The 22839-nt window shown below is 38.2% G+C and overlaps 2 protein-coding genes across 3 annotated transcripts in view; one reads left to right on the forward strand and one right to left on the reverse strand.

The window, feature by feature from the left end:
- The window catches only part of DHX9 (DExH-box helicase 9), a 44468-nt gene extending 34992 nt beyond the window's left edge, over positions 1–9476 (forward strand). For both annotated transcript variants that reach the window (XM_052653455.1, XM_052653456.1), the window contains 8 exons: positions 1138–1298; positions 2081–2192; positions 2777–2938; positions 3048–3175; positions 4618–4847; positions 4999–5114; positions 6019–6219; positions 8474–9476. In XM_052653455.1, coding sequence (XP_052509415.1) covers positions 1138–1298; positions 2081–2192; positions 2777–2938; positions 3048–3175; positions 4618–4847; positions 4999–5114; positions 6019–6219; positions 8474–8885 — 1522 coding nt within the window. In that variant the 3' untranslated portion in view covers positions 8886–9476. The remainder of the gene's footprint in view (positions 1–1137; positions 1299–2080; positions 2193–2776; positions 2939–3047; positions 3176–4617; positions 4848–4998; positions 5115–6018; positions 6220–8473) is intronic.
- A 3921-nt stretch (positions 9477–13397) lies between these two features.
- The window catches only part of SHCBP1L (SHC binding and spindle associated 1 like), a 38352-nt gene continuing 28910 nt past the window's right edge, over positions 13398–22839 (reverse strand). Inside the window, exons 7-10 of the mRNA XM_052654190.1 lie at positions 16670–16823; positions 15057–15307; positions 14316–14438; positions 13398–13649 (exon numbers count right to left, since the gene is read on the reverse strand). Coding sequence (XP_052510150.1) covers positions 13398–13649; positions 14316–14438; positions 15057–15307; positions 16670–16823 — 780 coding nt within the window. The remainder of the gene's footprint in view (positions 13650–14315; positions 14439–15056; positions 15308–16669; positions 16824–22839) is intronic.

The raw sequence follows: 22839 nt of genomic DNA on the forward strand, positions 1-22839 counted from the left end.
TGGGGCATGAGTGCACCATCTTCTCAGTTTGTTGGCTCTCCAAATGAGGTGGTATTCCCTGTGTGCCTCCCCGCAAACCACCCCCCCTAATTTTTTTAAATAAAAAATACTGTCCTTGAATTATAGACTTAAGATATCTATTTAGTTGTATGTTTTCTGGAAATCAGTGTGGTGTACATTAGCTTTAATAAGTTGATAATAAAGGTAAGTTAGAGGGGTGTGTGTATTTACCGCAATGAAGAAATTGTGGGCCAGACTAATTTAGGTCTAGATGTATATAACACACTGAGTAAAAATCAGAGCTTTGATTTGTTTTTATACTGGTAGCATGGCTCCCTAGTAATTGTAAATATAGGTTTATTTGAGCATCAGAAATTATTCCAGGCAACTGGCTGCAACGTGGTACTTAGTTCTTTTTAAAGGTTGGGTTCTCCCTTGAACTGAGGAAACATCTTGGAGTAAAATCAGCCCACAGCTAGTAACAGCATGAGTAGATCTGAGATTTTTGTTCTTTTTTTCTGTAAGATAAAGTATAGGTATGCTATATGCATTTATGTAAACCCAATTTAAGCTGATCTAAGTCTTGCCAGAAATGTTTGCATTCACCTCCAGATGATCCCGCTGAATCTTCATTACAAATAGTTCATATAGAATAAGCCTGAGTTAGAAATGTAGGGACCTGCATTTTAATGTTACTTGTACCTAACGTATCATATAACCTTTAACATTCACGCTCTTTAGGTCTTTATTTCCCCATTCTGTAAAATGAGATTAAGTTACTTAACCTTTTAGTGTCTCTTTCCTCAGTGGGGGAAAAAAGGTAGTATAATGCTAACTCCATAGGGTTTGTTTGAGAATTAAGTATGTCAGTAATGGAAAGTATTGAGAACAGTGCTCGGCACACAGTAAACTCTCAGTAAATACTATTGTTGTTAATTTATTTGTGTAGTTTTTATTAATAAAATTTTAAAAGGTTAGAGAGTCTTGTCCAAGAGAGTCTTTGTAGTAAATGTAAGTATTCTTTGGTAATTGTGGAAGGATGAGGGAAGGGCCTGATTAGCTCTCTGCAAGGTTTTTGTTAATTAAACGCGTGTGTACACAAAGGAAGATGGTTATTTTATGCTTATTTGCTCTTAGACTCGAAACCCACATGACACCAGAGATGTTCCGAACACCATTGCATGAAATTGCTTTGAGCATAAAACTTCTGCGTCTGGGAGGAATTGGCCAGTTTCTGGCCAAGGCAATTGAACCTCCGCCTTTGGATGCTGTGATTGAAGCAGAGCACACACTTAGAGGTACCCACAAATACAGATCTGCCTAACTCATGTGAATTACACCATCTGTCTTGTCCTCACAAATAACACTTCACAAAGGAGTCAAGAAGAGGATACAGTCCACAGGACTGTGATAGTAAAATTTCCAATGTTGCTTAATGTACTTAGTATGATCAGTATATAAAATGAGCAATATAAGTTAAGAAAGGAGTAATATGTGTCTCATTTGGGGAAAAAAAAATGGAGAAAAGGCAGATGTTATTTCTTAACCAGTATTTAAGATCAGACAGTGAATTATTCATGATACCCACAGCATTTTATGTACATCTCTTAGAACCTCTATGTTTTCTAATCACACTTAGAGAAACAGTGTATAGTGGGAAAAAATAAGAACATTGGAGCCAGTTTGAATTTTTAATCTCATGCTCATCTGCTATGTGAACTTCAGAAATTTATTCTCCAGATTTCATTTCTTTCTAAAAATTATTAACAGATGGTGTCAGACTTGTTAACAGCATGTTTTATGCACCTATTATAGTTATTACTGTACTTACAGACTTCTTATGGATGGTACTCAGCTTTACAGCCTATAGGGCCTAATTCTAGGGCTTTCTTCGTTAATTTTGTTCTGTTTCTGAGTAAAGAGAATTGTTGATATGGCGTGATGCTGGCATTTGGCTTGACAAATGATGAAAACTTCAGTCAGTATCTGAAACTTAATCTGTAAAGTTAAGTTTCATCTTTGCCGGGGTTGAGGGGGTATTCATTACTGTTTCTGCTCACAAAGCAATCTCTCCCCACAGAGCTTGATGCATTAGATGCCAATGATGAGTTGACTCCTCTAGGACGAATCCTGGCTAAACTCCCCATTGAGCCTCGTTTTGGCAAAATGATGATAATGGGATGTATTTTCTAGTAAGTGCTTTATTTTATTGCTTACAGCTAAATGGTAAAACAGTTTCAGAATTTTATCCCCCTCCCAGTAAAAACAGGATGGGCCCAAATAGAAGAAAAAGCTTAAATATTCCTCAGTAGAGAAGTGGCATACTTGAGATACTGAGCAAAGTGTGAAATGAGAAGAGACTGTTCTAGTAGATGGATACCTGGGCCTAACTTGTTGAGACGAAGAGCACAGATTTATCAAGAGAAGTGCATTTCCTCTAGGAGGTTAAGCAGCTGTCCAAGAAAGAGAAAGGTTAGGAAAACAGGTATATTTTGTTCACAAGTTTTGAAGATTAAGAGATTTAGTAAAATGAGGGAGAATGGGAAAGGAAAATATAATACTTGGTCAATTTATAGTAAATAAGCATCCATTAACATCAAAGCTCATTTTGTTTTTTTCTTTTTGCATCTGAAGAGCAGCTGTAAAATTCTTTGTTAAACCAATTTCAGTACTAAAAAAGCAATATGATAGCTAATACCCTGACCCACAACTGACTGTACTGCCGAGTTGCTGGAACAAGAATGTGGTTTGGACCGAGTTTTCCCGTCTCTTTCAGTGTGGGAGACGCTATTTGCACCATCTCTGCGGCCACCTGCTTTCCAGAGCCGTTCATCAGTGAAGGGAAGCGACTGGGTTATATCCATCGAAATTTTGCTGGAAACCGATTTTCTGATCATGTGGCCCTTTTATCAGTATTCCAGGCTTGGGATGATGCTAGGTATGGGCTTGAAAGACAAAGATTTGTAAGATTTGAATGAACTGTCTAGTTTGTAGTCTGTATCTAGTTCTTTAGGCTTTGAGCATAACTTCTTAACCTGTTTGTTTAGAATGGGTGGAGAAGAAGCAGAGATACGTTTTTGTGAGCACAAAAGACTCAATATGGCAACACTAAGAATGACCTGGGAAGCCAAAGTTCAGCTCAAAGAGATTCTCATTAATTCTGGATTTCCAGAAGGTAAGATTCTCATATCTAAAGTACCTTAATATTAAACATTCACATTGACAGTCCTAGTATATTTTAGCTTTAAACATAAGGCTTTTGCTTTTTTTGTATTCCTAGCTATTTCTTAGTTTTTTGAACTGATAATCAGTTTTTCACATTAATTGAAATTTTTTTTAAGGATGCAAAAGGTTATAATGTTCAAATTACAGTTTTGTACACAGATGATGAATAGATGTTTTGAGAGTTGTGCTGCTTTGGGAGGTTTTGTTTTTATTGGATTGTAGTTGATTTACAGTGTTGTGTTAGGTTCTGCTGTACAGCAAAATGAATCAGTTACACATCACTGTCTTTTTTTAGGTGGAAGGGTGTGTGTTTATTTCTAATCCATTTACTTTGTTAAAAAACAGGCCTAGCTTTTTGCACTTCTAGAATGAGCAGTTTGTTGAATTAACCTCAGGTAGTGGTTTGTGAAGTGATGTATTAATTTGCTGATCTGTTCATCCTTAGGTGTGAAGTAAACTCTATTGCATTAAATTTTAATTGGCTTTGAGTAAGTTTTAATGGATAGCTAATCGTAGAGGACTTTGATATCTGATATTGAAATAGTAATCCAACTGTTCATTTCTTGTGTGAATTTGAACAATTGTACTTCTCCAACTAGATTGAGACAGAGTTAATTTTCTGAAACATTGAGAGTTGGAACACATAACCAGAAATAGCCAGTTAAGAGACAGAAGGACTACCTTCTGGGCCATATCTAAATAACTAAACATTTTTCTTCTGTTGTAAACTGACTAAATTTGTACTTTCAAAAATCAAAGGAAAATAGGACATTTTTGTATGATAGACTCTTCACAAAATTCCTGAGATGCAGATATGACCTCCGTTTTACAGGTTAGGCAGCTGGCCAGAGGTTTAAATTACTTGTCCACATTCATTCAGTTCAGAAGTTTATAAGACTGGTATACAGGCTTTTTGGAACAAAGTTTATCCACACTCTTACCATCATATTTTCCATGTGATGGCCTGGGCATAAAGCATTTTTTGGGTGAAAACATCAGCGTTTTTCTAGTGTGTTCCTCTTGGTCATCGTTTCATCTTCTGTAGAAGGAACAGCTTTTTAAGAGCAGCAGGTGAAACACTGGTCATACCAGTCTAGCTCTAATCTGAGAGGAGATGGTTAATTGGGGCATTTGTTTTTAAGTACTTCAAGCTTAGTTGTGTCTACAAAAGAAAACATGTTTTAATTTTACTAAAATTGTGAAGACGCAGCAGAATTTCTGCTTGCATTAATCTGAGTGTGAGAATGCTAAGAGCAGAGGCAGTTAGATGGGTTATTTGGGAGAGAATGAGGGAGGAGTTAATTCTTACAATTGTCATTTAATTTTGGCAAATTCAATGTTAGAATTAGCCAGATACTTGATTTTTTTTTTTAATCTCCTTCCTCTTTACAGAGTGTTTACTGACACAAGTGTTTACTAACACTGGACCAGACAATAATCTGGATGTTGTTATCTCTCTCCTGGCCTTTGGTGTGTACCCCAATGTGTGTTACCATAAGGAAAAGAGAAAGATTCTCACCACTGAAGGGCGTAATGCACTTATCCACAAGTCATCTGTTAATTGTCCTTTTAGCAGCCAAGACATGAAGTACCCATCTCCCTTCTTTGTATTTGGTGAAAAGGTAAGAAAAGAGAGGTTTAGAAAACTTCTACATTTAAAATCCAGATTACTTTATTAATGTGTAGTGGGGACATGGGTTTTAGTTCATTATGATATGGGAGTTGATTGACAGTTGGAATGTCAACTTTTTCCTCTTGCCTCTTTATCTTCAGATTCGAACTCGGGCCATCTCTGCTAAAGGCATGACCTTAGTCACCCCCTTGCAGCTGCTTCTCTTTGCCTCCAAGAAAGTTATGTCTGATGGACAGCTTGTGGTTGTAGACGACTGGTATGGATTTTCAGATGTGAACTCACCTGAATTCTTAGAATTGAAATGTACTGGAATTCAGCTGCTAATCTATTTATGAAATATGGCAGAATTCGATGGCATAAACAATGTGTTGTGTAACACTGTCTTTTCTTAGAGGAGCATATCCTAGGCTTAGGATTTGTAGCTGATAGTGAAGTCTTAAATTGATTATACTTGTAGAGGCAGATGCAGTAAATCAGGGGTACCCGCCCTCTGGGGTCTAAGGCCTGATGACCTGAGGTGGAGCTGATGTAGTATTAATGGAAATTCAGTGCACAGTAAATGTAATGCACTTGAATCATCCCAAACCATCCCCACCACCACCCCAGTCTGGAAGAAGTTTCTTCAACAAAAATCGATTGCTGGTGCCAAAAAGGTTGGGGGCTGCTGCATTACTCATTGGCGCCCCATCCACTGCCGTGAATACCACACTGAGGAGTTAGAATCTAATTGGAATTTGGATGCCTCTTTTTTTATGTACACTCCATATTGCTTAGAGACAAGTGGTGTCTGTGTAGTAAGCACTTGGCAGAATTGAACAGAACTTAATGGTTAGTAGGCTCAGTCATATTCATGAAAATTTACAGAACTCTGAGTCTCTTATTTCATTCTCTTATTGGAGGCTGAAGTGATCTGTATGGCTAAGCGTACTTCACTTGGTAGACTTCATGGTTCACAACTCCTGCCAGTAGCTAGCAGTGAAATTTAAGAAGTTGGTTTAACTTATTGTTACTCTTCATACCTGTGTTTGCTAAATCTAGGGCCATTACATTTGGAAAAGAAGTTAAATTTATCCCATCACTTGCCATGGGTAAAATTGGAAGATAATAGTCTTTTTCTGTGTGTACCTCCTCTCATTTTTAATCATCTTTCCCTAATTTAGGATAAGACTGCAAATATCTCATGAAGCTGCTGCCTGTATCACTGCTCTTCGAGCAGCCATGGAGGCTCTGGTTGTTGAAGTAACCAAACAGCCTGGTATCATCAGCCAGTTGGATCCTGTTAATGAACGTATGCTGAACACAATCCGCCAGATCTCTCGGCCCTCAGCTGCTGGTATCAACCTTATGATTGGCACTACACGGTGGGTACCACAGTAACTTTCTTTGAACTAAGCAGAAGAGACAGTAATCTTACTCTACATTTAGTTTGTGGAGGCCTTGTTATTTAAGTTAAAATTATATACACATTCTAAATGAAGTTTAGTTCTGGTTAACACATTCAGAGAAAGTGTTAATGATATGTTACACCAGTGCATGCTAGAGATAGAAAGAGACCTTGGAAGTACATATAGAGTCCAGGATAGGTCCCATGACAGGAAAAAAAGTGACAGGCCCAGACAGTCCTCTTCCCACAGAACTGCTTTGCCATCTCTACAGGAAAAATGATGAGGGCTTAAATTGCTGCTGCTTCGAATGAAAAGCGTCAGAGTTTAATCTTTAAAGTGTTCTATTTGCCTCATTTTTTTTCCACCTTTAAAAATTTTCTTTGCCCACTGCCTTTTACTCTCAAAATTTTTGATACTTGTAGAAAAGGCAGAACAGTAGTACAGTAAACTCTGTTAACTTGGGTTTCAATGATTGTCAGCATTTTGTGACACTTGCTTTGATATATATATATTACACACATACTTTTGTTGAATCATTTGTGATTCAGTTGCAGGTGTTACTACATTTTACATTAGTATGCTTCATGTATCTTTTAAGAACATAGCTATAAGTCACACACAAAAATGTGTTAAAATAATAGTATCTAATATACAGTCATTAAAATTTGTCATTCAAAAATATTTTTCAATCTCCCCATCAAAAATCACTTAACTGCATTTGGTTTTAAAGTGTTAACTTACTATACAGAAATGCTGTGTGCTTTATGGATTCTGGCATTCCATTTTGGTTATAACTGAGTTAACTTTTCCTTTGAATTAATCAAACATAGTACTTAGATGTGGCACACTGCTAAGTGCTTTTCTGATATTCGTTTGCTTTAATACTTGATCCACCTGTGATGTAGGTAGATCATTATCCCTTTTAATATAAATGAATAAACTAAGCACAGGGAAGTTAAAACCCAAGATCTTCCAGCTAGTGAATGGTAGAGTTGAATTCTCAAGCAGACAGGATGGCTCCTGAAATGGTGCTCTCATAACTGTGGTCTGCCCACAACACAAGGTCAGTTGTATAGAACAATTGAGAAAGAATCTTCAGAAAGAAAGATGGAAAATACATGTCCCAGGCATGGTATAAATGCAGTACTCATAGATGTTTAGGAGATAAAACTTTTGTCAGGAAGGGGTGGTGATCAAGAAGGTTTCACATACAAGCTGCTCTGTGAAGGACAAAACTAGTAAGGATGGGATAGAAATAAGAGGTTAGGTTGTGTGAATAAAATGGTGGTCTGAATTATAGTCAGGGGAATTGAAAAGTAACTAGATTAGAAAGATTTGCAGTAGAGTCGGTAAGTATTGGTTATGGATTAAAATGGGGAGAGCAGTGTAGTGAGGGAATGAAGACAGATCCTACCGTGTTTCTGGCTTGGACAGCAGCTGAATTGGTAATGCTAGTCTCTAAGAAGGAGAAGGCAATGGCACCCCACTCCAGTACTCTTGCCTGAAAAATCCCATGAACGGAGGAGCCTGGTAGGTTGTGGTCCATGAGGTCACTAAGAGTTGGACACATTGAGCGACTTGACTTTCACTTTTCATTTTCATGCATTGGAGAAGGAAATGGCAACCCACTCCAGTGTTCTTGCCTGGAGAATCCCGGGGACAGGGTGCCTGGTGGGAGGCCGTCTGTGGGGTCTGCACAGAGTCAGACATGACTGAAGCTACTTAGCAGCAGCAGTGTCTAAGAAAAGCTTCACAGGAAGAATGGTTGGGGTATGTTAAATTGACATTTTGGTGAGACGTCTTGATTTTCTGCAGTTTTTCATTACCCTCCTTTCTTTGCCATATGAAGCCGATTTAGATGTAAGTAAATTACCAAAAGGCATTTTGCAAAAACATTTTTCAGAGTTGATACAGGAAAATATTTTGTGGTAAAGGTCAAATAATTTATTGCCAGGTCAAATTATTACTTTCTTAGAATGCCATATATTTGAGATGAGTGAAAGTTGTAAGCACATGCCGAAATTTTAAGATTTTTAGAATGAACCAGTAAGAACTTTAGAGAAACAGATATTTATAGGTATGCCTCCTTTTGTGTCTGTCTTGGAGTTTAGCAGATTTATTTCATTTCAGCTTAATTTGTGCATTTGGCTGTATTCCCTTTGTGTACTAAATATTCAAATATTTAGCTTTGCTAAAGTGTGCTAAAGTGGTGGTTTTGTGCTTTTCCTAGGTATGGAGATGGTCCCCGTCCTCCCAAGATGGCTCGTTATGACAATGGAAGTGGATATAGAAGGGGCGGTTCTAGCTACAGCGGTGGGGGCTATGGCCTTGGAGGCTATGGCACTGGAGGCTACGGAGGTGGTGGAGGCTATGGTGGTAGAGGAGGCTACAGTGGCGGTGGCTATGGGGGTGGCTCCAATTCATTTCGGGGAAGCTATGTTGGAGGTGGTGGCGGCGGCGGCGGTGGCGGTGGCGGTTTTAGAGGGCTTTCCCGAGGTGGCTATAGAGGTATGTCAGGAGGAGACTACAGAGGGGAGAGTGGAGGAGGGTACCGAGGATCTGGAGGATTCCAGCGAGGAGGTGGCAGAGGGGGTTATGGGGGTGGTTACTTCGGACAAGGAAGAGGAGGTGGAGGCTATTAAAGTTTAGTTATGTCAGTGTCTATGCATAGACAGTTTAAAAAAAAAGCATGCTACCCATTTTCTCAAGTTATTTGCTGCCAGTAAGTAAACCCATTTTCCACCTGTTCTGTAGTTCATTGTAGCTTAAACTACTAGACATTTAGTTATATTAGTGATTTTGTTTATATTATGTAAAATATCTATAATAAAGGTACCACAGTTTGTATTTTTTTTCTTTCAGGAGTTGAGAATTGTCTTTAAAATACTTGATATTTTCTTGACTTTAGTTTAATACAATAGAAAATAAAGTATTACATTGAATACTGGCCATGTATAGTTAATTGTTGATCTTACACAGTAGAATAATTTTACAATGCCAGTTAATTACATTCATTAGTTTTAAATGTCGGGAAAAACTACTTCATTTCATAACTACAGCAACTGATGTCATTACCTACAGTAGTTAGAATAAATAGCCTTGGAATGCTGTTATTCTTGTGTTAAATACTGGCCGGTACCCAATTTACATGAATCTCTGTACCTGAATAAAACTTTTGACCTAGGACTGACTATTTTTACTTTTTCCCAACCATTGTCTTTGAAAAATCTAAGACCAAGGTCAGCATTCTCTTTTTTCCTGGTTAGTAGTTTCCAGTATTAAAATTAATTTTAATTAAAATTTTAAAATTAATCCAAAAAACTAAGGTAAGTGAAACTTCAGTGCATAATGTTTAGGTGTTTGACAAATAACTACATTAACATGTATTTCAAAGGATATTTGTTAAGCTGGGTTATTTTATTGGAGACATTTATACACTTAGTATATACTTGTTTCCAGTGAATTCTCACATTTCTCATTTCAGTAGCACAGTATAGTAGAGATGACAGTTTTTCAATTAGAACCGAGTTCATATCTTCATGCTGCTGACATGTGAATGATCTTGAACAACTTACATTTTGTCTTAGTGGCATTTTCAAAATCCTCTTCTCGTGGATTACCTTCAACGGTTAACTGCTGATAAATCCAATTTATTTATAGACTCTCAAATCTGTCTCCAGCTGAGATTTTCTTTCTGTGCATCAGGCCTTTGTAAAAAAAACTGCTTACTAAACAATAGAGTGCTGTCCAGAAACAAAGCTTTCCTAACTGGAAAAAACCCCGTAATTAACTGCATCTTGTGTGTCTCACAAAGAGTTAGCAACTGCTTGTACCTTGCGCTGCTGAGGAGTCCTTTCAGTCCTTTGGTTTGTAGCCACCTGCCACTTTACTGCTTCTAATAAATTGACAAGAGACTCTCGTGTTATGGCTCCCATTCTGTTCTTAATTTAGTTGAGACTACCATAGCTGCTACCGGCATTGCAGTGGAGCAAAGGAAACCCCTTACAAAAAAGGGGTTCTAATTCATCCCTTTTCCTTGTACACCAACACCACTTTTCATCTTGATTTGTCCAGCCTTCCCCTCCAAAATCCTAACGTTTCCATCCCCAACAACGATGATGAAAAATCCTTAACAGTCCTGCATTGTTTCTCTGCATCAGAGAATAAACCATTTCTCTGCATAAGCAGAGACCCATTGGTAGCATTCCTTTAAAAGTTAACATTATTACTTGCAATACACAGTACAGTGTGGAATACAGTGGTTACTAGGACCCAATGCCTGTACTCCAAAATTAGTAGACCAGCCAGGTATGTGCACAAAAGGGAAAGAGCAGAAAAAACTGAATTAAATCCCATTTGAGAGGAGTAGGATTAGAATTTGTCATCCCTTGACTTAGAAAATTAAGATGGGTGGTAAGCAGAAAGGCCCCTCAAAGATGTCCACATCCTAATTCCCAGAGCCTGTGAATGTGTAACCTGCATGGCAAAAGGGGCTTTGCAGGTGTAACTGAAGTTAAAGACCTGGAGATGGGGACATTACCCTGGATTATCCAGGTGGGCTCAATCTAACCATGGGTTCTTAAAAGTGGAAGGGAAGGGACAGAAGAGTTGGGCCAGGGAGGCAGAAATTCAAAGCAGGAAAGGGACTCATTCTGTTGCTGGTGTTGAAGATGGAGGATGGAAGACAACCCAAATGCAGTTGGTCACTAGAAGCTGGGAGTAGCCCCCAGGTGACAACAGTTCTCAGTCCTACAACCGCAACAACAGAATTCTGCCAACACTCAAGTGAACAAGGAAATTCCCAAGAACATCCAGAAACTGATTTTAAGCCCAGTGGGACCCATGCCAGACCACAACCTACAGAATATAAATAAAACCTACAGATAATAAATTGGTGGTGCTTTGTTTGGTAGGACTGATGTTGAAGCTAAAACTCAATACTTTGGCCACCTGATGCGGAGAGCTGACTCATTCGAAAAGACCCTAAATGCTGGGAAAGATTTGAGGGCAGGAGAAGGGGATGACAGGATAAGATGGCTGGATGGCATCATCCAGTCGATGGACATGGGTTTGGGTGGACTCCAGGGGTTGGTGATGGACAGGGAGGCCTGGCGTGCTGCAGTTCATGGGGTTGCAAAGAGTTGGATGCAACTGAGCAACTGAACTGAAGCCTCTTAATATGTTATGATGGAGAGAAAAAAGTAAGGATGGGAAGGCAAAAGAGAGAGAAAAATATCAAAGTTCTTAGAAAATCTTAAAAACACTTTGTGTATGCTTTGATGAACTGAGAATTGGGGGGCAGGAGGAACTGTATTCTGAAGAAGGACTGAAAAGTAATTCGGAAACCAATGGAAGCAACCAAAAGGAGGCAGGTGACCAATGATTGAGAAGCTTGTTCATGCAAGGCTGTTGCTTTCTGTTCACTCTCAAAGGGGTCGGTCTGTCCATCACTTACTCTTTGGAAGAAACAAGGAAGTAGAGAATTGGAAAGGAAAATCCCCACTTTGACAGCTTATTAAATTCATTATAAAGAGGCTTTTTCTTAAGGCCTCCTTAAATTACGTCATTTGGCAAAGACAACCTTGTGTTTAAAAAGCTATTCAGTGAAATCCTGAGGAACAACATTTATTAAGTTCTCTAAGCCTTAAGAGATTATAGTAACACACACTTCTAAATTCAGTTCAGCCCAGTCTCAGTTGCATCTGACTGCCACGCCATGAACTGCAGCACGCCAGGTTTCCCTGTCCATCACCAACTCCCGGAGTTCACTCAGACTCATCAGTCAGTGATGCCATCCAGCCATCTCATCCTCTGTCGTCCCCTTCTCCTCCTGTCCCCAATCCCTCCCAACATCAGGGTCTTTTCCAATGAGTCAGCTCTTCGCATGAGGTGGCCAAAGTATTGGGAGTTTCAGCTTTAACATCAGTCCTTCCAAAGAACACCCAGGACTGATCAAATTTGCAGAAGGAAAGATGAAGGGCTGAAGCCTGTGCTTATTTCCTTTTATATCCTGAAATTAATGTAAATTGTGCTTAGTGAAAAAGACCAGTTTCTTAAAAAAACCCTCTTGTAAAGCACACATGGCAATCCAATTTAAAGGTTTTCTAGCTTAATTTGCACTCAGAGCCATGTGATTAGATTCTGGCTGGGGGCGGGGGGCATAAAAGTTGAAATGTGTATGACTTAGTAGAGAGGTCTTATCCCTTCTTGGCTTGAGCAACAGTTGCTATCTTAGACCATGTGGTGATTTGGATGAAAACCATACAAATGGAAGACAGAAGAAATTTGAAGCACTTTGAATTTCTAGCACTCAACACCTAATAGTACCCATGTGGAACATCTGCTAGTTTTGTAACTGATTACCTCTGGATTTCTTGAACATAAGGAAGAAATACATTTTCTTCGTTTTTTGTCTTATTATGACTTTTTGTGTTTCCTGTAGTTAATCCTATATAACATCTTATTCCAGTTACCTGCACAGATACGTAGGAATGAATCAGGAATTGACCATAAATTGGCCAGAAACTACGTAAAAAACCTAACGCTGCTTATTGGACTAAGGCTATAAGAAACAATATTCAGGGACTTCCCCGGTGGTCCAGTGGTTAAGACTCCATGCTGTCAGTGCAGGGAGCTTGGGTTCAGTCCCTGGTCAAGGAACTAAGATTCCTCTTGCCCCATGGTGTGACCAAAAAATTTAAAGAATTTTAAACCATGTTTGCTTTTGGAATGGGTGGTGATGGTATTACCATTTAGCTTTTAGGTTGTGTGCTATTTCAAAGACATTTTTTAAAAAACATTAAAATGACTCTTCAGTGAGAGAGCATTAAATACAATCAGGCTAGCTCACCTAGTGGGCGTTAGTCTCCCAGGTGTGTGTGACTCTTTGTGATCCCACGGACTGCTGCCCACCAGGCTCCACTGTCCATGGGATTCTCCCAGCAAGAATACTGGAGTGGGTTGCCATTTCATTCTCCAGGGAATCTTCCCAACCCAGGGATCAAACTAGGGTCTCCTGCATTGCAGCCAGATGCTTTACTGTCTGAGCCACTAGGGAAGCCCTTAATAAAATTTGAATTTAATTAAAACGACCATTTCTGTGGGATATGAGATTTATTAAATACCTGAAATATAAAACTTTAAATCCAGATGCTTCAACTTGTTACTATTCTAATATCCCCCTTTAAGTTTGCTTCTATTTTATTATTGTTCATTTCCAAATTCAGATTTTGCATTACTTTGGAGAGCATATTATCATCTCTTTTATCTCCTGAAGCAGCCCCTTTGTTGAGGGCTTCTTCCGCTACAATAAAAAACTGTTCAGTTGGTTGAAGAATGCTTACTCCATAGCCATTGTTGTTGTAAATATGATTATTAGTCATCTTCAATTTGGGTGCTGGAAGAACCTGTTAAATTATTCAAGGAAATTGGGTTTTCAGTAATTTCTATAAAAATATGAACTAATGAACATTTCATAAACTCTAAAACTTAATTCTTAAGCTCACACATTACCTTGAAACAACTGAATCTCAGTTTTGAACAAGTGTTATTTTCCTCATACTGGAATAATGTAATATTAACTACAAAAATGTTTGAGGAAATAGTATATGAAGTTTTCAAGTTTATCGTTAACTATACAAGTCGAGAGAGGGACCTATAAAGGTAGAATTTACATAAGTAGAAAAGAACGGGAAAGCATTTCACTTACAAATTATTGCTATTTATGTTTTAATTGGTTAGCTTAAATTATTTTACAACTTTTGAATGACTTAAATATTTCTTAATATATTTATCCTCTTTATTTACTTTACTTAGCCAAATGTATTAATACTACAAGTCTGGCTCAATGAAAACAAAATCTAAAAAGAACTTACCCCTTTCTCATATTCAAAGTTATTTACTAAGAATTTAAGTTGAAATTATTATAAGACTAAATTTGTTTCCTGTCAACTACCATCTAAACTGTTTTAATTGCTTGTACCATACTTAATAGACTAAAATTTAAGGCTGAAGCTAATATTTTGGTATCTTTATAATATTTATAATTCTTATGTTAAAAAATATGAGAATACCTTCATATTAACTCCACCTAAGGTGCTTTTTGAACTGTCACAGGTTCTGAGGTTATTACAGTGATGAATTTCATTTCGTTCCAGAATGGCTACGCTCCCAGGATACAGTTCAACACCAGCACCCTGTAAATTAAAAGCAAATAAAACAATCTACAAAACACATGTACACCTCCAAAATTTTCAAGCTCTATATTAGCAGTCTAAACATATTAAGTTACATGAAAATACAATAGTACAGTTTATTGTGGAAATAATGTTTAAAACATTGAAAACAAACTCTGTGTCAAAGAATCATTAGACCTATAATAAGGCTGAAGTTGTATGGACCATTACATTGCTCTCCACCCACCCGAATCACGTCTTAGAAGGGAAGATCTCTTAACAGCAATTATTCTCAGTAGTTATAAAAATTGATGTATATGTACTTTAAATCCTTCATAATGCTGCTAAAATCTGTTAACCTGACTCATAATCTGTTTATAACCGCTGATTCCTATTTTTTAAAAAAGCACACATCAACAAAACTAATTTCTTTCTTTGGCAGTTCACTTTCCTAAGTATAGTAAGTGTATAAAATGACATGCTTGTACTTGTTCTCGTTTAATTTACTTTTTGTCAGTTTCCAAGCTTAATTATAATTCCATTCAAAGATAAAACAATTGGTACCTTCTGTTTACATATTAAGATCACTCAAAGTTATATACAGCCAAATAAAGCCATAAATTTTATAAAATAAAATACCTGGGCACCAGTTATTTCACTGTCTGTAATAGTCAAAGCAGCCCCTGTAAGAACACATACTCCCGTTCCTTCACATTTTAATACACAGTTTTCTAGAGTCATGTGACCAGACTCTACCACCACAATACCATCAACTGTCCCTTGTTGTATCAAAGATAGATGCATTAGTTTCACATTATCAGCTTTGGACACCACAAAATTGTCATGAGAAGGTTCAGAAGTAATCATAATTTCCTCTCTCTTTCCAATTCCTGATTTATAGGGACAAAAATACATAATTAAATGAGTACTTCCAAAGCTTAAAGCCCGTTAGTCATTCAGTAATTACAAGTAACATTTGTAATTAGTCAACCATTTAGACACTTAACTATAATGTAGTCTTGTTTCCTTATTTTGATGCCATGATGGAAGAATCTGGGTTTATAATCAACCTAAATGTACCTATGGTACTTATCCTCATTCCACTACATATTTCCCTATATTACATAGTGAGCAGTAATCTACAAAATGTGTAAGATACAGAAAGTATCTTACCATAACCTGGTTTCAAAACCATAATAAAAAAGACTGGCAGAGACTCCTGAATTAGGTTACAAGATTATTGTAATCGTGTCTATAAGTTTGCTCTAGTAGTCGTTGCAATCATCGAAGTTTAACATCTACCCAAAAATGAGGGGTTGTATATTAAAGACAACAAATTTTTAAAATTAACAAATATCCTTATTACCCATATAGTTCAGCAAAGTGAACATTACAGTCATCAAAATCTAGTGGAAATTATGCTCAATTTTTGAAATGATAGCAAAATTTAAGGCATCTGTCTTGACTTTTGGCCAGACAATGGGAATAACCTTAAAGTAAAAGGGCAGAACTAAAGTCACTAAATATGGTCAGAACCTAAAACAAGTTTAGTAAACTCTGCTTTTTTACTTCTAGTTTAGTAAGTTTCCATAGAATTAAGCTTTTAGAGAAAATACTGAGTATATTTTAATATAACTTTACATTTGGGTTTTCTACTATAGTAATATGAAATGCTGTGGAGACAGAAGAGAAAAAAGTAGTTTAGGTAAAAAATAGAGCTGATGGAAGATATTGTGAGCAGGTTTTTTTTGTTTTATTCTGACTTTGGTTGTTTATCATGGGGAAGCAGTCTCATTGGTCGGCTCTGGTACGGTATGTCCAAATGAGGTCATCTGTACAGATAATACACTACTGGACAGGTGCATACGCGCGTGCATGCTCAGTTGCTCAGTCGTGTCTGACTCTTTCTGACCCCATGGACTGTAGCCCGCCAGGGTCCTGTCCATGGGATTATCCAGGCAAGAATACTGGAGTGGGCAGTATTCTTTCCTCCTCCAGGGCATCTCCCCAACCCAGGGACTGAACCCTCATCTCCTGCATCTTCTGCACTGGCAGCTGAATTTTCTACCACCAAGCCACCTAGAAGCCCACACTGGACAGGTGAGAAAGTATTAATTGGAAAAGGCACATACAGGATTTTCGTGAAATGCAAAACTCTTCTAATTTCTAGTAATCTGATTAACCATGTTTATAATATACAGTTTGTCCAGAATACATTGCTATTAAAAAATTAAAAAGGATGCCTTGCTAACCCTTTATAACAATGTCATCAGTCAATAAAGCAAGATTTACAGCTTGATATTCTCCTGGAAAAATAACAACTGTATCTCCACTGTAACAGCTATCCAAAGCCAAATCCAAATCATCATGCTGTTGGAGAAGTGTGTCTGGAGATAAATCCTTTACCTGAAAAGAAGAAATAGAACAGTAGGTCAAACTGACATAGGTCATTTAAATCAGTTAACTCCTTGGTAATATGCTTTTTCACATTATCTTATAGGTAGTGCACTGTTTAAATATTGTGTATATTTATGTTCATTAAATGTCTGAAGAATAATGAAAGACTTTCCTTATAATCCCTAATAATTTTTACAGCTACTAAATACAGCCAGAAGTTATTGTGACCTTTACCCCCTAAGCCTCCCAGTAGTTCTTTGAGGTAAAGTATTATTATACCCTTGTAATGTTAAAAATTTCCAGTAGTCATGTATGGATGTGAGAGTTGGACTGTGAAGAAGGCTGAGTGCCGAAGAATTGATGCTTTTGAACTGTGGTGTTGGAGAAGACTCTTGAGAGTCCCTTGGACTGCAAGGAGATCCAACCAGTCCATTCTGAAGGAGATCAGCCCTGGGATTTCTTTGGAGGGAAAGATGCTAAAGCTGAAACTCCAGTACTTTGGCCAGCTCATGCAAAGAGTTGACTCATTGGAAAAGACCCTGATGCTGGGAGGGATTGGGGGCAGGAGGAGAAGGGGACGACAGAGGATGAGATGGTTGGATGGCATCACCGACTCGATGGACGTGAGTTTGAGTGAACTCCGGGAGATTGTGATGGACAGGGAGGCCTGGCGTGCTGCGATTCATGGGGTTGCAAAGAGTCGGACATGACTGTGTGACCAAACTGAACTGAACTGAATGTTAAAATATTGAAACTCAGTGAGAGTGAATGATTTGCCTGTGGACACAGAGTGAGTGAGTGGTGAAGCTAAACTTTAGGTCTAGGTTTTGATGACCCCAGATTTCTTCCCTATTGGAAACTACTACTTTATTTTCTTTAACTCAAACTGACCCTAAAATTTTGGTAAACCATCAAAAATTTATTATAGATTCTAAAACTAAAATGAAAAAGGACCAGGAATTTGCACTGGGAGTAGAAAAGGTGAAAGAACTTCATTATTAGAACCAGTAAGAATGAGAAACTTTAAAAATAAAATTTGAAAACTAAATATATACCATGAAAAAATGTCTATTCTTTTATCCCAATAGAAATGGCATTATCATTCATGTCTCTTTTTTCTTATTATAAAAAATAGAAAATTGAAACAAAGCATAACAAAAATGGAAATTTTAACAAATTTTTACCTAAATAGAATATATTTATGAAGCCATTTTCCTTCTTGTCTTTTTCCTATGCATATACTCACATGCATAATATTGATGTATCATAAGATGGATGCAGATGATTTTGAATCCTAATTTTCTCATTACATTATATCACATTTTTCCATGTCTTTAAATATTTTTTCAAAACCTAATTTTTTAAAGTTATGTAATAATACATCATATAGATGTGTATATATTTATTTATTTGACTGCCTGAGTCAGATACAGAGAAGGCAATGGCACCCCACTCCAGTACTCTTGCCTGGAAAATCCCATGGATGGAGGAGCCTGCTAGGCTGCAGTCCATGGGTTCATGCTAAGAGTCCACGCTAAGAGTCGGACAGGACTGAGCGACTTCCCTTTCACTTTTCACTTTCATGCATTGGAGAAGGAAATGGCAACCCACTCCAGTGTTCTTGCCTGGAGAATCCCAGGGACGGGGGAGCCTGGTGGGCTAACGTCTATGGGGTCACACAGAGTCGGACACGACTGAAGTGACCAGCAGCAGAGTCTTAGATACAGCATGTGGGATCTAGTTCCCTGATTAGGGGTTGAACCTGGGCCCCCTGCATTGGAAGTGCAGACTCTTAGCCACTGGGCCATCAGGGAAATCTCGATGTGTCATAATTTATGTTATGATTTTCTATCCTTATTTAGATGGCTTATAATTTTTCAATATCATGAAAATACTACCACAAATAAATTATGCACATCTCTGGTTATTTTTTAGGGTAAATTGCTAGATTGAGAATTACTGTCAAAAGGTATAAAACATTTGAAGCCTCTTGTATACATATTGCTAAACTGCCCTCCAGAAAAGCTTAACCAATTGAAACTTGATCTGAGAACTCACTTTTCTTTCTGCAAGCTCATCAGAATGGGGTATCTTTTAAATGTATAAAAATATTCGCCATTTTAACAATTTTCGCTGCCTAATTTTAATTTTCCTTGATAAACAGGAGTGACCATTTTTCTAGAAATATATATATGAAACTCTTATAATAATCCTCTCTAAGTCAGCAAACCAAGATAGTCATTTGTGTTTGTATTACATCTTATGTACTCTTATACATCTGTGGCAAACAGTACAAGGATTATCTCTGTAAATAAATGTTTTAGAAAAACTCTAGAATCCATCTCATTTTTTTCCCCTAAGTTTTTTGTTTCTTTGGGTTTTGTTTTGTTTTGTTTTGCTGTGCCATGCTTGCGGCTTGCAAGATCTTTATTCCCTGACGAGGGATAGAACGCATGTCCTCTGCACTGGGAAGCTTGGAGTCCTATTCACTGGACCACAAGGGAATTCCCATCATTTATATTTTTCTTATTCCTCTTTATCTCAGAAGAGGGACTGGTAAGGAAACTGACCTTTGTTTTACCTCCCTCACTTCATGGCAAATAGATGGGGAAACAGTGGAAACAGTGGCTGACTTTATTTTTGAGGGCTCAAAAATCACTGCAGATGGTGACTGCAGCCATGAAATTAAAAGATGCATACTTGTTGGAAGGAAAGTTATGACCAACCTAGACAACATATTAAAAAGCAGAGACATTACTTTGCCAACAAAGGTCCGTCTAGTCAAGGCTATGGTTTTTCCAGTGGTCACGTATGGATGTGAGAGTTGGACCATAAAGAAAGCTGAGACTGAAGAATTGATGCTTTTAAACTGTGGTGTTGGAGAAGACTCTTGAGAGTCCCTTGGACTCCAAGGAGATCCAACCAGTCCATCCTAAAGGAGGTCAGTCCTGGGTGTTCACTGGAATGACTGATGTTGAAGCTGAAACTCCAGTACTTTGGCCACCTGATGTAAAGAGCTGACTCATTTGAAAAGACCCTGATGCTGGGAAAGATTGAGGGCAGGAGGAGAAGGGGATGCCAGAGGATGAGATGGTTGGATGGCATCACTGACTCAATGGACATGGGTTTGGGTAGACTCCGGGAGTTGGTGATGGACAGGGAGGCCTGGCGTGCTGCGGTTCATGGGGTTGCAAAGAATTGGAAGTGACTGAGTGACTGAACTGAACTGAACTGAGGATGGAGGAACTTTGCAAGTAGCAGCTGATAAAAGCATTTAAAGACATACTATACCCAAAGCTACCTGGGACAAAGGATGAAGGAAGGGACAAGAAAAAGCCTACAAATGAGGAAGCTGAAGAGGAAGATTCTTGGGGTAATAAGACCTACCTCTTATCTTGGGAACCTAACATGAAATGCACAATCTCAGGGATGGATGCATACTCAGAAAAGATCTGTAAAGACCTTAGGCTTGTGCTTCTGACTGACCACGGCCCTGTGCTAGCAGAACATGAAAGCAATTGGCAGTTGTAGGCAGCCTGGAATAGCTTTGCTGCTGCTGCTGCTAAGTCACTTCAGTCGTGTCCGACTCTGTGCGACCCCATAGACATCAGCCCACCAAGCTCCATCCCTGGGATTCTCCAGGCAAGAACACTGGCATAAGTTGCCATTTCCTTCTCCAATGTATGAAAGTGAAAAGTGAAGTCGCTCAGTTGTGTCCGACTCTTAGTGACTCCATGAACTGCAGCCTATCAGGCTCCTCCGTCCATGAGATTTTCCAGGCAATAGTACTGGAGTGGGTTGCCATTGCCTTCTCCAACCTAGACAGCATATTAAAAAGCAGAGACATTACTTGCCGACAAAGGTCTGTCTAGTCAAGGCTATGGTTTTTCCAGTGGTCATGTATGGATGTGAGAGTTGGACTGTGAAGAAAGCTGAGCGCCGAAGAACTGATGCTTTTGAACTGTGGTGTTGGAGAAGACTCTTGAGAGTCCCTTGGACTGCAAGGAGATCCAACCAGTCCATTCTAAAGGAGATCAGTCCTGGGTGTTCATTGGAAGGACTGATGCTGAAGCTGAAACTCCAATACTTTGGCCACCTCATGCGAAGAATTGACTCATTGGAAAAGACCCTGATGCTGGGAGGGATTGGGGGCAGGAGGAGAAGGGGACGACAGAGGATGAGATGGTTGGATGGCATCACCAACTTGATGGACATGAGTTTGGGTGAACTCTGGGAGTTGGTGATGGACAGGGAGGCCTGGTGTCCTGTGATTCATGGGGTCACAAGGAGTCAGACATGACTGAGTGACTGAACTGAACTGAAGTGAACTGAATATTAAAAATACCCAGTTTTCAACAAAAATTATAAGACATTCAAAGAAACAGGAAACTATGGTCCATTCATGGGGAAAATTAAAAAGAAAAAAAAAACTGACACAAACCACCTGAGGAAACCCAGAAAAGTATTTGGACCTTTTCTTTGGAAAGAATGTTTGACAAAATAACAGTTGAAACCTTGAACAAATTTTAAAACTTCTGTGCATCATTGAACATTATTAAGAAAGTCAAAGGACAACTACAGAATGAGAGAAAATAGATGCAAACATATATCTCAAATGAATACAGTATCATAACAAAAAGACAAACAACCCAACTAAACATAGGCATAGGACTTCAGTGTCTCTCTCTCCAAATAAGACATACAAATGGCCAACAAGCACATAAAAAGATGAAATGAAAATCAAAACCACAATGAGATACCACTTCATATCCGTTAGGATGACTGTAATGAAAGAGACAGATAAGTGCTGCTAAGGATGTGGAGAAATCAGAACCCTCATACATTGCTGGTGGGAATATGAAATAGCTCAGCCACTGTGGAAAACATTTTAGTGGCTCTTTAAAAGGTTAAACATAGAATTACCATACTCAAATGAATTGAAAACAGGTAGTCAGACTAATATTTGTATATACTACCATTCACAATAGGTGGAAACAACTCAAATGTCTATGAGCTGATGAATGGATAAGCAAATTGTATATACATACAATGGAATATTATTCAGCCATGAAAAAGAAATGATATACTGATACATGCTCCAATGTGGATGAACCTCAAAAACATTATGCTAAGTGAAAGAAGTCAGACACAAAAGGTCATATATAGTATGATTCTATCTAAATGAAATATGAAGAATAGGTAAATCTACAGAGACAAGAGATTGGTAGTTGTCAGGGCCTGGGAAGGATGAAATTAACAGCTGAATGGATATAGGGTTATATTTAGGGGTGATGAAAATGTTTTGGGACTAGACAGAGATGACAGTTGCACAATATAGTGAAATAATATTACTAAATGTCAGTGAACTGTTCACTTTAAAATAGCTCATTTTTTAATGTGAACTTCATATCAATTTCAAAAAAAGGGAAAAAATATACAAGAAAGAGAAAGAATAACCAAAAGCACAGTCTCTCTGAGGAGTCAGGTAGCAACAGACTCAGTAGTGCAGATGGAAGGGAACTGATTATTCTTCTCTGCACCTGGTATATTTTCAGACACACTTTACCACACTTAACCACACACGTTACCACACTTTCTGAAGCATTACAAGGAAACTAATTCTAGCAATGATAGATACATGACTGAGATCTGAATGGCAAAATAGTAATAATATTAGGAGTTCACATTTTTGTGGTAGGCACTTTGCTAAAAGATTTACGTAAATTATTTTACTTAAGCCTTCCAATCCCAAAGAAAGGCAATGCCAAGAATGCTCGAACTACCACACAATTGCACTCATCTCACACGCTAGTAAACTAATGCTCAAAATTCTCCAAACCAGGCTTCAGCAATATGTGAACTGTGAACTTCCAGATGTTCAAGCTGGTTTTAGAAAAGGCAGAGGAACCAGAGATCAAATTGCCAACATCCACTGGATCATCAAAAAACCAAGACAGTTTCAGAAAAACATCTGCTTTATTGACTATGCCAAAGCCTTTGACTGTGTGGATCACAATAAACTGTG

Source organism: Budorcas taxicolor, chromosome 16, assembly GCF_023091745.1.
Source record: "Budorcas taxicolor isolate Tak-1 chromosome 16, Takin1.1, whole genome shotgun sequence".
Classification (NCBI taxonomy): Eukaryota; Metazoa; Chordata; class Mammalia; order Artiodactyla; family Bovidae; genus Budorcas; species Budorcas taxicolor.